This window comes from Panthera tigris, chromosome B2 (genome assembly GCF_018350195.1).
Source record: "Panthera tigris isolate Pti1 chromosome B2, P.tigris_Pti1_mat1.1, whole genome shotgun sequence".
Taxonomy (NCBI): domain Eukaryota; kingdom Metazoa; phylum Chordata; class Mammalia; order Carnivora; family Felidae; genus Panthera; species Panthera tigris.
The window spans coordinates 124368764-124384456 of record NC_056664.1 but is presented as its reverse complement, the minus strand read 5'-3'; the positions used below and the strand labels follow the sequence as shown (position 1 = coordinate 124384456).

The window sequence follows — 15693 nt, the reverse complement described above, 5'->3', positions numbered from 1 at the left end:
AAGAGAGTTGAGCTTGTCAAGGCCATGCAGGACCACACGTGTTGGCAGAGTAGAATCAGGGCTCTCAGTTTTGTTTCTACCTAATTGTTCGACGGTTTTCTGTAAGCGAACCACAGGGTATCTGGGACAGATGAAAGCTTGGAAACGTGTATGATTAGTTCAGCCCAACAATGAGTTCCTGGGGCCTGCTGTATCAAGCACCATGCTAGTCCCTAGTGATACGAAATTAAATAAGTCAGAGTCGCCATCCCCAAAGAGTTCACAGCAAACTGGAAGCTAAGAGTAGGGAGGAAGTCTTCCCTATTAATCCTAGTCCTTTGGATCGCACACAAAACTTCCTCTCGAGCTCAGAAGGTCTCCTACGTGCCTGGGTGGTAACTCAATCATTACCTTCTCCATAGTTTTCAGAACAACCGGGTAATTGTTGAAGAAATTGGTATATATGTTCAACTGGCTTCCAAACTTTAGGAATATTTCCCCCACGCCGTGGGCCGGGCCCCATTCCTGCAGTCTGTCTCTCAGGTGGTCTAGAAACTGCCTGCCATAGGAGAGAAGCATGCCCGTGAAAGAGTGGCCAGGGATAACCTGGAAACTTAAAAACCAGGTTAGTTGTCGTCAGCGCAGGCTGGCAGGGCTTTGGTCCAGTCGTTTTGCCTTGACACAGAGCAGGGCAGGTCTGCCAGGAAAGGGGGAGGAACTGGGGTATGAGGACGTAGGTTGCCTCTGGAGAAGCCTCATCTCTCCTTCTCATTTCCTTGAGCCAGAAGCCCCGGCCGGCCTCCGGAGGCCTGCCCCGGACAGCACCCCTCCCACATGGCCAGCCAGGAGGGCGGCAAAGATTTCTTAAAGTCCTCAGAGGAGAGTGACTGACTCGCTTCAAATGCCACCCCCCCCCCCCCACCCGGCCCGTTTCCCTGAGGCCCTAAGGTTGTCCTTCATTCCACCCTTGATGGGACTTGAAACCAGGGAGAGGCTTGTTCAGCCTGTTCCTTTTGCAGGAATGGGGGGTGGCCACGGAGTGCAAAGCACTTCTGAATCACCCAGAGAGGTGACTCTGCCTCTGGCAGAGAGGCACCAGCTCAGTCTGTCTTTACCGCTGGTGCACGTGGTCACGTTTCTTTGTCAACTGGGGCATACATGGAACAACCTGCTGTCATTGAGCTGACCCCCCAGCCTTGGGTTCTCGAAGTACAGTATCCTAGTGACCTGACTCCATGAAATCCTTTGTTTTCGTTCCCTTTGCTCACCTGGGCACTGCTGATTAAGAACAGTGACAGGCACTCTCTCTCAAAAAATCAAAATAAAATCAATAAAAGGGGCACCTGGGTGGCTTAGCTGCTTAAGCGTGCAACTCTGGATTTTGGCTTCAAGTCATGATCCCATAGTCATGAGATCAAGCCCCACAACTGGCTCTGCCCTGAGTGTGGAGCCTGCTTGGGATTCCCTCTCTCTCTCTCTCTCTCTCTCTCTCTCCCTCTCTCTCTCTCTGTCCCTACCCTCACCCCCCCCATCTCAAAAACAAAACAAACAGACGGTTCTTCCCATCACCTTCTGCGTGAACAATATAGTGAATACAAAATCCCCAGGCACTCAGCTCCACTCCTTGAACCACAGCATCGAACTGAGGCAGGGATAAGCCCCCAGGAGTTCTCACTCTTGGTCGCAGCCCAGCAGCAAGAGTCCTCTCTCGTGAGATGATCAGGGGCTCTGAGCAGGGCGGAGAAGAGCCTCTGTACAGCTTTTGAAATAATTAAGGGTGGGCTCCTCCCAAGGCATGATGAGTGAATATTTGAAGAAATGCCTACACAGAGTTTACCTGTTGAGACTTAGAATCCGCAAAACGTCGGAGAAGATGATCCGGATATTTGCAGCACTCAGAATCGCTCTATTTGATGACAGGGCTGCTTGCAGTGGTGCTGCGTAGACCTCTCTCACCGTTTCCAGCATCTGTACATATTTTCTCTCACTCCGTAAGAGTTCCCTGACAACCCCCGTTCGCTTTCCAGCCGAGTCCATCTGGAGCTTTCTCTCCTGTAGAAAGGCATTAAGGACTCACAGGGAAAGCAGAATGACTCTTTCCGTGTTTACAGCCTCCAAGAGCCTGAAAGCTGAAGGAGGCAGAGAAATGACCGACGAACAGTCGGGCCGTCATTCTGAGATTCCCCCTTTGGGGTTTACAGCATACAAGGTTGAAGGGGACCTTGATAGGGGACTGTGGTGGACCCTGCTGACCACGGCTTGATCCGGTATCACCAACTAGCCCCTCCCATCGGGCCAGTCTTGGATCCCGAGGGGGCCAGACTGAGGCTCGATGTCTATCCATCCGGTCTACTTGAATACGTATTCAGTGACACGTGCTAGGTGGTCACTATACAACGATGGGAGGGCACAGAGCCTCGCCTTCATGATGGTGATAGTCCAGTGAGGAAGCCTTTGGGTTGCCCACTCTTGATTGCTCTCCTGTGCCTTCTCCCCAGTGTTTACTGACTGATTTATAGTGTTTTATTGACAACACTGCAGACAGAAGAACTGAAATGAGCTAACCCTCCTATCAACTAATCTGCTTCCAAATTAATTTTCAGTGCTGGGACTAATTCTTTCTCTTCTATCTGTACTTTTCAAAAGTTGGAAAATGAGTATCCTTACAATAGAAAACAATGAAAATATTTAATTTTTAAAAATGCAATGGCCTTGTGTTTGAGCCTAGAACTATTAATACTCTTAGAACACAATTTCTCCTTCTCCCTTTAGCCCTCGGATGCCCCACACCGCCCCAAATGAAATATAACAATACGAAGTGTAACGCCATGTGATCTTTGCCCAAAACAAATCAACCATAACTTCATGAACCAGAATTCAAATATAAAGTAAATGTAAGAGAAAAACCAGAAAACTCACTCTATGAAATACTATAAACATGCTGTTTTGGTAAAGTTTTATCTTTCAAACACAGGATCTATCTATCTATATCATACCCATTTAGACATTCCTAATGAGTTAAAAAAAAAAAAAATACATTTATAGCCCCACCTGGCAGCTGGCTTGGAGCCCATATTATACTTTTATGTGTACAAATGTTTTTAAAATATTGGAGTTCTCCAATATTTTTAATCATTTTATTTATTTTTTAATTTTATTTTTTTTTCAATATATGAAATTTATTGTCAAATTGGTTTCCATACAACACCCAGTGCTCATCCCAAAAGGTGCCCTCCTCAGTACCCATCACCCACCCTCCCCTCCCTCCCACCCCCCATCAACCCTCAGTTTGTTCTCAGTTTTTAAGAGTCTCTTATGCTTTGGCTCTCTCCCACTCTAACCTCTTTTTTTTTTTTTTCCTTCCCCTCCCCCATGGGTTTCTGTTAAGTTTCTCAGGATCCAATAAGAGTGAAACCATATGGTATCTGTCTTTCTCTGTATGGCTTATTTCACTTAGCATCACACTCTCCAGTTCCATCCACGTTGCTACAAAAGGCCATATTTCATTCTTTCTCATTGCCACGTAGTATTCCATTGTGTATATTAATCATTTTAAATTAAGGTTTCAGTTGTCAAACCTATTGTCTTAAAACCATTGTCAGGTGTTATGACCAACAGTGAGATGAGATACTCTCATATTCATGGTGCTATGTGAACCCCCTTCTCCCTGGTGATTCCAGGGGGTGTACCCGAGGGTGAGCAAGCACCCACGCCATGAGGTCCACACGGGCAACACTGTGGCAGGTGGATTCCCCAGAGCATGGCCAGGCTTGGGAAGGAACTCCACGGTTGAGCTCAGGGCTGTGGGATTCAAGTTTCTTTCTCGGCAGGCCGTGTGACTTTAGGGAAGTCATTTAAGTGTTCTAACCGTAGTTCCTCATCTACAAAATGTCGCTCACATCTACCTTAAGGGATTGTGAAAAGGAAAACAGGATGAATTTGCGAACGTGGGATGAAGAAAGGCAAAGCGGCTTGTGTGTGCTGTGTGTTAGGGCAGGATGGGACCAAGCCTCGACCTCCTCCACGCCCTCCCCTTTGGAAACAGAAAGACAGGGCCCTGAATGTTACAGTCAGCCTTCGAAGTCAGACTACGAGTTGGTGGGTCATTTAGAAACTGTGAAGCTTTATGTCCGTGTGCCATTTCTCTAAATGCTGTCCTCCTGTCATATTAGAAAATCAGAGTAGGGTGTCTGGGTGGCTCAGTCATTAAATGTTGGTCTTGGGCTCAGGTCATGATCTCATTGTTCATGGGCTCTAGCCCAGAGCCCTGGGTTGGGCTCTGTGCTGACAGCTCAGAGCCTGGAGCCTGCTTCGGATTCTGTGTCTCCCTCTCTCTCTCTAATTTTTTTTAAAAAAAAAATTTTTAAAGGAAAAGGAAAGAAAAAAAAAATCAGAGTAGCACAGAGATGGCTCTTGCTCCCAAGATGTTAATTGGTTAATTTCTTGGTTAATTTCTTTTCAGACCAGGACATATTCAAAAGAAAAATCTACCTGTTGGATTCCCTCACTTATATTTAAGTTTTTTCCCCCCTAAGGGAAACTGTCAAGAAAAAAGAACCAGAATAAAGGCTGATGCCTTTTTTAGGGGGGAGGGGGGGTCAGGAGCAAAACAATGGAGAATTCTTACTATATAATCATTGGCTTACCAGCTTAACCAGCGTCTCAAAATTTAGATCGTTTTTGCTGCGACTTGATTCTGCATCCTGAGGGTTGTCTTGTCTAACATTTCTTTCCTGAGGATTAAATGCAGACTTGATTATTTGGAGGCAGGCCTTGGGATGTCTGAATGCCCAGTGGGTGCTGTGCCTACGGGAGGCTTTCAGTAGCTGTCTGCCTTCAGCCCCAACCACGGTGCTCCCCAGACACAATGAACTAAGCACTTGACACAGTTGATGACTCTCTTAAATTAAATCTGATGTTAAAAAAAGTAAACTTTAGCTTCCTAGGAACTACATTATACTTGAGAAACTGAATTCAGTGCAGCCCCCCTTCTCCCTGGGAGGCAGGAGAGAGACCCTGCTCCTTGAGGCAGGGCGGGGGGGGGGGCGAGGTGGGGGGTTGGGGGGGGCTAATCTGCTCACTGAGGCACGAGGAATCCCACACATTCCAGGCCTCTGCCTCAATTCTGCTGTCATTTGTCAGTTGAGGACAAATGGCTTATCTTAAAAGTTACCAGAAGGGACATCTGGGTGGCTCAGTTGGTCAAGTGTCTGACTCTTGATTTTGGCTCAGGCCCTGATCCCGGGGTCATGGGATCCAGCCTGCGATGGGCCCTGCGCTGACAGCGGGGACCCTGCTTGGGATTCTCTCTCTGCCCCTCCCCTGCTCTCACTGTCTCCCTTCTCTCTCAAAAATAAATCAGTAGGGGCGCCTGGGTGGCGCAGTCGGTTAAGCGTCCAACTTCAGCCAGGTCACGATCTCGCGGTCCGTGAGTTCGAGCCCCGCGTCGGGCTCTGTGCTGACAGCTCAGAGCCTGGAGCCTGTTTCCCATTCTGTGTCTCCCTCTCTCTCTGCCCCTCCCCCGTTCATGCTCTGTCTCTCTCTGTCCCAAAAATAAATAAAAAACGTTGAAAAAAAAAATTAAAAAAAATAATAATAATAAAATAAATAAATCAGTAAACATTAGAAAAAATAATAAAGTGGCCAGAAGAAAAAGGGCACAGCACTTTGTAAAATCCACCCTTTTTTTACTCTAATGAAAAACGTGTCAGAAACAATCCACATGCTCTCTCTAGAACCTGTTTCCACATTTAAATATAGCTTATTCCTTCTTCATGTTCCCTTGTGGCTTTCATAAAAAGTAGCACATCGAAAAACAAAAAAAAAGTCCCACCTGCTGCCCGCAGGGTCCTCCCTAGCAAGGGAACAATGGTCCCGGGTTTGTGGTGAGAGGTAAGGATGATTCCTGCTCATCACTGCTGCCTTTCCTAGTCAAAGATAAAACTACTCATGGTAACCCCTTGAGTTCTATGGCGAGAGTGGGAAAAAAAAAAAATCAATGTATAACCAAGACTTTGTTTTTGGTTTGTTTTTTGTTTTTGTTTGTTTTTGTTTTTGTTTTTGTTTTTGCCTTATTCTACTCAGGCAAAAGGAATTTTTGTTTTGTAACTGCAGCCGTTCTTTATGGCTACCTGAAGTAAGAGCCCTGGTCCCCCAGCCGCAGTCAGCTGGCTTCTCCCTGGTTTGCAGAGGTCCCACCTGAGCCTGCGCACTTCGCAGCCGCCCCAGAGTCTTTCCACCATTTCTTTTGCTTCCCCCATTTGTGGATGTCCCCTGTTAGCCTGCCATGTGTTTATACTTCTGCTGGGGGTGGGGAGGGGGGCAGGAATCTACTTTGAATCTTGGCAAAATCAAAGTTTCTATGAATGGAACACACTCTCTTCTTTCAGCATAAACAGCAGCGCTGGTGATTTAATAGAGACATGATGACTTTAAGCTGTCAGTGATGACAATGACACCAATAGTTGTAAAGATAGACGTGGCTGCAGACATGCAATGAGAACAACACTCAAACTGGCCCAAGGTTAAGAGAATCGAAACGGGATAGAATCGTCTGTGGATCTCACATATAAGGGAGACCGCCTCACCCGGGACATCATCCCATTGTGCAGGCTCGCACGAGTGCTTCTGCATGGCCCCCCGGACCACCCTGGTTGTAGAGAACCTGTTCACTCACACTGGGGCTTTGCTTCACCTCTGGCTCAATTAAGCATCAATTTTTCTTTGTGGATAGCAAGTTGCTTTGGCGTGTGAATTTTGTTTGAATCTAAAAATAACAAGTTTTCTCACTGTATACGATACGTATAATTTCGTTACATTTTAGAGACGATTTTTAAATTTAAGACATCATCCCTTATTTTCTTTTTAGGGATGAACTCAGAGGAAGTGACGGGGGCAACACACTTGGCACATTTATAAGGAAACTACTGTTTGGGGCTGGTGGGCCTGTGCCTTGGCTCCCTCCGTGACATATAAGGGAGGCCACTGATGACATGGTAGGAACTTTCCTGCCTTGTTTGCCTTTTCCAGATTTTGCCGATGCTTCTCCCACAAGACACTCAGTGCCTGAATTAGGGGCAGAAATAGCTGTGAAACTGACAGGTAGAACTCAGGAACAACCACGGGTCTGCTTGTAACCTGTTGCCATGGTTGTATAGTATCAGTGTAAACACTAGAGTGAGTCACTACTGTCCAGTGAGACAGATAGGATCTGATTGGACAGATGGTAGTAGACAGATAGACAGACAGACATGTGCATATACCTCTATCTGTATATACATATATGGGCAGAGTCTGGGCCATCTGGATGGAGGGTAGGCCCTGCCCGGTCATACCTTCAGGCACGGCTCTGTGTGTGTGTGTGTGTGTGTGTGTGTGTGTGTCTGCTCCTGGATTTGGCAGGCAAGTCCTCTTACAGAATCCCCTATGGAATGGTCTAAAACAATTATCTCAGCAGAAACCGTTATTTTCCATTCCTATGGCTGTTAAGTTTGTGTGTTCTTCAGGACAAATATCTACAGTTTCTTTATTATTTATGTATTTGCCGATTTTTAAGTAGGCTCCATGCCCAGCACGGAGTCCAATGCAAGGCTTGAACTCAGGAGCCCGGGCTCAGGACCTGAACGGAGAGAAAAAATCAGACGCTGAGCTACCCAGGCACCCCAATATCTACAGTTTAAAAAATAAACTCCGATGTGTGGAGAAACTCGATTTCTCTATTGTATCCTAATTCCACACCTATGTTTAAGCCATGGTTTCTCTTCCTGGAAGTCCCCAACTTTGTTTCGTGGGGTTTGTGCACAAACTCTTAAGTAGTAAACAACAGAAAACCAAATAAGAATGTAACATATATTTTTCCTAATTTGATTTTTGTTTTAAATCAAGGAAATTTCTAGGCATTGAGTCTTCCGATTCTGTACTTCTATTACTGGCAGGTGATGTGACATTAGCAGGCCTGCTTTCCAGCAATGAGGCAACTTGAAGTCCAAACATTCTGTGTTATTTTATTAAAGTGATTAGATGTTTAGGGGCGCCTGGGTGGCTCAGTCAGTGAAGCGTCCAACTATTGATTTCCATTCAGGTCACAATCTCACAATTTGTGGGTTCAAGCCCCACACCGGGCTCTGTGCTGACAGTGCGGATAAATATACATATTAGATATATTAGACATAATATATATTAAAATTAAATTAAATATTATATATGTATACACATATATACACATATATACATATATATACACATATATATACATGTATACACAATACACACATATATACGTATGTACGTATATATATCTCCTATTACTTCTGGTTCTCTGGAGAACCTGACTAATGCGTGGTCTGCATGAGTCTTTTGAAAAGACAGATTCAGAGATGGGGCATGAGGGAAGCAGGACTCTGACCTATAAAAGGCTTAGATGTCCCTGAAAATGTGTTAAGACTCTTCTTCGAAAGGAAGCTTGTGCTTGAGAAGAATAAGTCACTTCGTGGGGGTGGGGGGGCAGGTTAAACCAAGGGTCCTGCTCTGGTAACAACCAAGGGGTGCGTGTGCATAACTGCACGGCTTTCATTTTGCTGAGCAATCTGGGGACTTGGCAGAGGGCACGCTGCTGCCAGAAGGTCCTCCGTGGTTGCCTCTCCTCCACTGTGCTGTCCACAAAGAAGTGTGAAGAGAGGCTTCCAGAATAGCAGGTTAATAGCCTGTTATTTGCCTGCTTGATAGAACTCACAGGTCTATTCTCACTAACAGTCTCCATGGTGAGTTTGTGTTTGGGGTGGTGTCCCCAGCCTTGAAGCAAGAGGTGATTTTTCTATGGGCATCACGTGACATTCTATGGACATCATCTGAAGTGATATTTTCTTAGAAACCAGCTCTCTGAATGACAATGCAGTTTTCCGTATTTCCCGAATCCGTATTATTTCACTGAACCAAGAATGGGTGGATTCTGAACATAGTTCTGGCAAAATTATTCTTGTTTGCTTGAAGAACTGGCTTCAAACCCACCTTTTTTTCCTTTTATGAATCTGAATTTCAACTAAGAAAAGAACACATCCTACTTTTATTTAAAAAAAAAAAAAGTGTCCTGGATTGCAAATGAAACCATTTTCTTGGGGCGTCTGGGTGGCTCACCCAGCGAGTGGTTATTAAGCGTCCAACTTCAGCTCAGGTCATGATCTCGCAGTCTGTGAGTTCGAGCCCCGCGTCGAGCTCTGTGCGGACAGCTCAGAGCCCGGAGCCTGCTTCGGATTCTGTGTCTCCCTCTCTCTCTGCCCAGTCCTGCTCTTGCTCTGTCTCTCAAAAATGAATAAACGTTGAAAAAAATTTTTTCTTAAGTTTTCTCTCGAATCAATCTCAGGACTCCACTGAGCGAGCTGCTTAATGCAAATGATGGACTCTGTTCCCGGGGCCTAGACCGTGTCTCTCTAGTCAAGGAGTGCAGCTTCCCGTATTAAGTGGCTTCACTCTCATTAGGAAACTACAAAACACCCTTTTTTTATAATAATCCATGAAAAGGAAATTCGTAGGAAAAATGACAAGTTGAAAGCTTTCCAAGTAGAATTATCATTACTGTGTACGAATTTCTTAACCACGTGTGTCTAACAGCACAGCAATAACCTTACCTTCATGAATAAATCGAATGTTGCTTTTGGGTCACATTTTGTCAGAATAACGTCTTCTCCGAAATCCTTGCTTTCTTTACTACTTTTCTTCAGCAGAAAATTTGACAAAAATTCCAGAGGTTTGTCCTAAAAAAATCAACCCCCCACCAGAAGAAAAAAAGAAAGAAATTCCAATTAAAACATTCATCTGAAATACAGGTCGATCAAAGTGCAGCAGAAAAGAGCAGCGTTGTCTTCTTTCTACCCAATTAATTTAAGTCTAGGAAACAAAGTAAGTATTATTCAACTAGAATCCGTAAATGGTACTTTGTAGTTAATTTTGGTTCTCTTATTGTCCAGGATCTCTCAGTGGCTGTGTTTTACAACCCGATATAATCTCTCAGAGGAACTGTTCATACAAAGGGATAATATGGTTAAAAAAAAAATCAATGCAAACTAAAACTGTATTTAAGTATTGGGTTTTTAAAGTTGGCTTTCTTCGAAAAAAAAAAAAAGAAAAGGGTTGGCTTTCTTTGAAGAAACACTTACAGAATTATCTTTTGAAAGTTCCATCAGTCCATCTGCCAGAGCTTGTGCAATTTCTTGGTTATTCAGAATGTTAGCCACACTCATGTGGTCAAACATGAATTGCCCTGCGAATATATAAGGCCATCTGCCTTGTAATTAATTTACGTAAGAGATGTGATCAAGCAGAAAACAATTCAATCCTCACCATTGCTTTTTAGTGGATAACAATGTGAAGAATAAAAAGTAAAATTCCACTATGCCATGGGGGCTATCTACCCCCCATGGACATCATCTTATATAAATTGACCAAGAGTAACCAAATGTGCAGCATATGAAAAAGTACCCATCCTGGTAAGGCTGATATTAAATAGAATATATAAATTGGGCAATAAGGAGGGAACATGTGAAAATAAATCTTGTAAGTTTAAATTTTAGATTCTCAATCCCACCCAAAATGTCTCCTCACTCCCCTTTATCTATGTGCTCAAGTACATAGATACTTTAAGTCTACAGGAAATGACATACAAACATAGTTACACAGACATCTTTTATGTTTTTTAGTGTTTTGAACAACATACATTTATGTGAAAATGATTTTATTCCATTTAACTTCTTCTTGCTTACAAATATTATTTAAAAATTCTTTTCTCTTGGTACACCTGGGTGGCTCGGTTGATTAAGTGTCCAACTCTTGATCTTGGCTCAGGTCATGATCTCACAGTTCGTGGGATCAAGCCCCACATCAAGTTCTGTGCTGACAGCATGGAGCCTGCTTGGGATCCTCCCTCCCTCTCTTTCTGCCTCTCTGCTGCGTGTGTGCTCTCTCTCTCTCTCTCTCTCAAAATAAATAAATAAATAAATAAGTAAACATTAAAAAAAATTCTTCTATCTTGAAAAAGCTAACTTTCTCACTTTTCTTTTTGGTGCTTAATACCTATGAAAAAACCAGGAGAAATAATTTCTCCCTATTTATAGCCTCATAACCATTTTTCAGTATTGGCTGAACATCCACTAAATGTGGTCAAGTGGATAGTACATGAAACCAAGAATAGCACTCCCAGTTTTGCCCTGTTTTGGAGGCATTGATGTAAAGAGATGCAGAACATATATTGACATAAAATATCTACATGTATAGCTGTGTTTTATGGCTCTTGTACAGACAGCTATTGTGGCAAAAGACATCAATAAGAAACAGGGCAGGGAAGGGAAGGAAGAAGTAAGACACAACTAACTACTGGCTTGATTTCAGGGGTGTTTAAGGTAGATGGGAACAGTTAGGGAGAAATTGAATAGGTAGTTAAAGATGGGAAGGTGGTCATTTACCCAGATGATAAACAAAACAAACCCCCCCAAAACCCCTCATTTTAAAGGAGGGATTGACTTAGGGGAAGGTCCAATACAGAAAACTGTTTCCAAGACTCTATTGTGATAAATCAGTCATGAGTAAGGAGTGTGGATGGGAAAATAAATTCAGTGATGCCAGTAGGCTCAGCGGAGGACCATGGAGCCCATCACCAAATTGAGTATTTTATATAGAAAATAAATAGAACACCACCCCAGAACAATTTAAGTAACGGGTGCTGTGTCTAAGAGGAGCTTACCTTTTAGAGCAGATTGTGGTGGGGAAAAGGGCAGAGCCCTCTGGCCTAGCAAACACTTAGTGAGTTTTGTGTGGGTTGACAACCGCCTGGCACAGGATTAGTTTCATTTAAAATGAACTAGCTTCAGCATTTTGAAGATGAACATATTTGCTCTCATTGGCTATTCCTTACATTCGAAAGGAGATATGAAGGACAAAGGGAATCAAGTTTTACTGAACAGGTGCAAAGGTCAACTTTTGCTTGAGCCATTCCTAAACTTGTATTTGCTCCGGAAGCAGAACAGGCCTCATAACTCACCTGCAACAAAAGTAGCAAGAGTTCTTACCTATTATCTTGGCACTGATGTTCTTTCGCAACTCCTTGAAGAGAGGACTTAACTGTTTCCTTACTGATTTCAAGGTGTCTTCCAGAAAGTCCGCGAGGCTGGACCACATCTGCAGCTTTGACTCACTGAAGTAGATGCCAAAGGGATCCCTTTCCCACGGTCGTCCCAGCCAATCACTGAGAACTGACAGTATTTTCTCCTTTTATTATTGCAGGCTTAATATCTTTCTCCTTAGAAGACTAAGATAAATACCCATGGTCTCCTTTCAAAGGTAAAATTACAAACTCAAGAAGCACACAATGAATAATTTCAAATACCTATCTATTCTTTGATAGATAAGGCTGACATGTTATATTTGAAAACAAAATTAAGTAGCCGCTGGATTTGTAGATCAGGAAGCAGAGTGGCCATCTGGGTAAGAATATACTGACTTTGCTTTACATCCTAAAAATGAACATACAAGAAAATCCCACTCGGCCTGGCTTCCCCATCATGCCATCCAGAGTCATCTTGGGCTCGCCAACCCTCTAGCTTTCTTACATCATGTCAAGTTGCTCTCTCTCTATAAATCTCTCTATAAAACTGTAATGGGTGCTTAAGAGAGTTCTCTCCTCGAAAATCAATTACTGAATGATACTGTGGCATGTTAAATCTGATTTTCTGTCCTGGATGGATAGGTAGCCTTATTTGATTCCTGTCCCTCATTTTTATTGATAGACATGGACAACTCTTTATAAAATGTTTTCCTAGAAGAAAACTAAGAAGAAGAGAGGGAAAAGGAGGACGAACAGAAGGCAGAGGAGACAGAGGAGGAGAAAAAGAAGAAAAGCTTCCCCAGAAAGAACAGTGTGTGCAAGCTGATGTCCCCTCTCCATAAGGCCCCATATGCTTTCACATGGCAATGCAGTGATATAAACTAAAGTGAACGAGTGAGTTCTGCTACAAAAATCTATCAGGCCAATGTGCTTTCTGTAGATATGTGGAAACTTGTCCCTTACAAGTTCCAATCATGCCAGTTTTTCCCAGGCTCGAAAGTCTTTTGGCATCTGGCATTAGAGAAGTCATGCTTTACATGGTTTCTACGTGGCCCCAAACCCCAGGTAATAGGAGGCCAGGGAGTTTTAAAGGGGGAAATGATTATATTACCATTACTGTAGCAGAGCAATGTGGTCCTCTTGCTGGTCAGCCAATGTCACATTTAGATTCAATATTTGCAACTTTTAGTATCTAAATCAAATTTTGCTCACAGATGTATTTTCTCTTTGTTTTTCCTCTCAGGTAATGCAGTTGAATTGGAACCTGAGCAAGCCCCTTCACCATCACTTTATAGCTGAATTCTTATTTCCCAATGACACTGTATTGATTATATCTCACTAAGAAGAATTATTCTTTATTATTTCTCTAGATCAGCAACTATACACGTTTAACTGTTAAAAGTGACGTTTTCCCAAATGTGCATCAACCGACAAATAGATCAAGAAGATGTGGTTTATATATACACTGGAATACTCACTCAGCAATGAAAAAGAATGAAATCCTGCCATTTGCAACAGCGTGGATGGAACTGGAGGGTATTATGCTGAGTGAAATAAGTCAGCCAGAGAAAGACAGACAATCATGTTTTCACTCACATGTGGAAGTTGAAAAACTTAACAGAAGGCCATGGGGGAAAGGAATGAAAAAATATATAGAGAGTCACAAACAGAGAGGGAGACAAACCGTAAGAGACATTTAAATGCAGAGAACAAACTGAGAGTGGAAGGGAGTGGGAGAGCAGGGGGGGCGGGAAAATCGGTGATGGGCATTGAGGAGGGCACTTGGGATGAGCACTGGGTGTTGTATGTAAGTGATGAATCACGGGAATCTACTCCCGAAGCCAAGAGCACATCGTATACGCTGTATGTTAGCTAACTCGACAATAAATTATATATTTAAAAACATGATGTTTTCAATAGAGTTTGTCCACATGATGGTTTGAAGCGAATATCTGCAATAAACAACCCCTTTCTAAGCAAATGACTGAGCGCCAGGCAATAACATAGTTTGAATAGCGACAGCATTCCTTCAGAGAAGGAATGGAAGACAGTAATTGACATGAGTCAGAACCGGTATTATTAGCTGTGCTGTGTCTTTTGGTGACCCTGGAGTTGGTGGATGTTACCGGGCACTGTGGTCAGCCCCCGTGTACTTACTGTGTTGGTAAGAGCCAGTTGCAATCCCAGTGGGGGCAGTAAAGAACGTGCCAGTTAGCTGAGACAGCTGAGAAAGAACTTCTATTCCTGCCTCTGCGCAGTCAAAAATACTGTCATTAGTTTACTCACAGGTTTTGCCTTGGAACAGTTAAGTATTACTTAGGAGCACTAAGCTGGCCAAGAAAGGCCGCGAGGACTTCTCGTCTTCGATCCAAATCCCTCATGGAACAGTCCACAAACGCTTCACAGCTCACCCCTAAGTGCCGAGGTCCAAAACACTTAATCTATGGGGACTACACAACAGGGTGGAGACAGATGGTATGGGGTTTGACCTGGTGCTTATTTTCAAATTCAGAATACTCAGGCCAAAGGCAGAGAAAAGTCTACATACATTTTCGAAAATAGTTTGACTCAAAGGAGAAGTCTCATTGTAAGAATACAGACTTAAAACTGTTGAAACTTAAAAACAGCGGTCAAAATTAAGTATGGCATTAATTTCACCCCTTCTTCAGTGACACAGCATAAAGATGGAATTATTAAATTCAGCACATAGAGTGAGTTACTTTGAATGAAACTAATATATTGGGCTATATATTTTAACTCTTTGTGGTCTAAGAGTAAACAAATTACTCCAAACTGTTTCAATTGTTTGGAAAAAGATGGCAGTGGCTGAAAGGTTGGGATGTCTTTTGTTTACTGGGGTCTAGTCTTTGTTTTTTAAGTTTATATATTCGCTTTTGAGAGAGAGGGGGAGAGGGTGAGGGGCAGAGAGACAGAAGAAAAGAGAGAATCCCAAGCAGGCTTCGTGTTGATAGCACAGAGCCTGATGTGGGGCTCAGTCTCACAAACCGCGAGATCATGACCTGAGCCAAAATCTAGAGTTGGGTGCTTAGCTAACTGAGCCACCCAGGAAGCCCTACTGGGGTCTAATCTTTTAACTGACAAATGGTCCAGCGAAATCAATAGAGTCCATAGGTATACCTACATATATGTGCTCAACTGATTTCAACAAAGATGCAAAAGGAAGGCACGGAGAAAAGAACGGTCTTTACAAGAAATGGCGGTGGAAAAATGAGATATCCATATGTTAAGGAAAAAAACCCACAAAACTTCAACCTGTACCTTTAACACTATGTAAAATAAACAAATCAATGAATCAGAAACCTAAAAGTCAAAACAATAAATAATTTAGAAGAAAGCATAGGAGAAAGTCTTGTGAACTTGAGTTGGGTAAAGAGTTTTCAGATATGACACTGAAAGCATACTCTATAAAAGAAAAAAAAAACAAATTTGACTTCACAAAAATTAAGAACTTCATCTCTTCAAAAGGGATTGTTCAGAGAAGGAAAAGATAAGTCCCAGGGTGGGAGGAAATATTTGCAAATCAGTTTTCTAGACTACATACAGAGTTCTCAGTAAGACAACAAACAACCTAATTTGAAAAATGAGCAAACGATTTGAACAGA

At 43.0% G+C, this 15693-nt stretch overlaps 1 protein-coding gene across 7 annotated transcripts in view; it reads right to left on the bottom strand.

Moving 5' to 3' along the window:
* ECT2L (epithelial cell transforming 2 like) overlaps nucleotides 1-15693 on the bottom strand; it is an 81849-nt gene that overhangs the window by 15446 nt on the left and 50710 nt on the right. For all 7 annotated transcript variants that reach the window (XM_042987221.1, XM_042987219.1, XM_042987223.1 and 4 more), the window contains 7 exons: nucleotides 14228-14320; nucleotides 12036-12218; nucleotides 10131-10234; nucleotides 9603-9728; nucleotides 4626-4712; nucleotides 1817-2031; nucleotides 391-538 (listed from right to left, as the gene is read on the bottom strand). In XM_042987221.1, the coding sequence (XP_042843155.1) occupies nucleotides 391-538; nucleotides 1817-2031; nucleotides 4626-4712; nucleotides 9603-9728; nucleotides 10131-10234; nucleotides 12036-12218; nucleotides 14228-14320 (956 nt within the window). The remainder of the gene's footprint in view (nucleotides 1-390; nucleotides 539-1816; nucleotides 2032-4625; nucleotides 4713-9602; nucleotides 9729-10130; nucleotides 10235-12035; nucleotides 12219-14227; nucleotides 14321-15693) is intronic.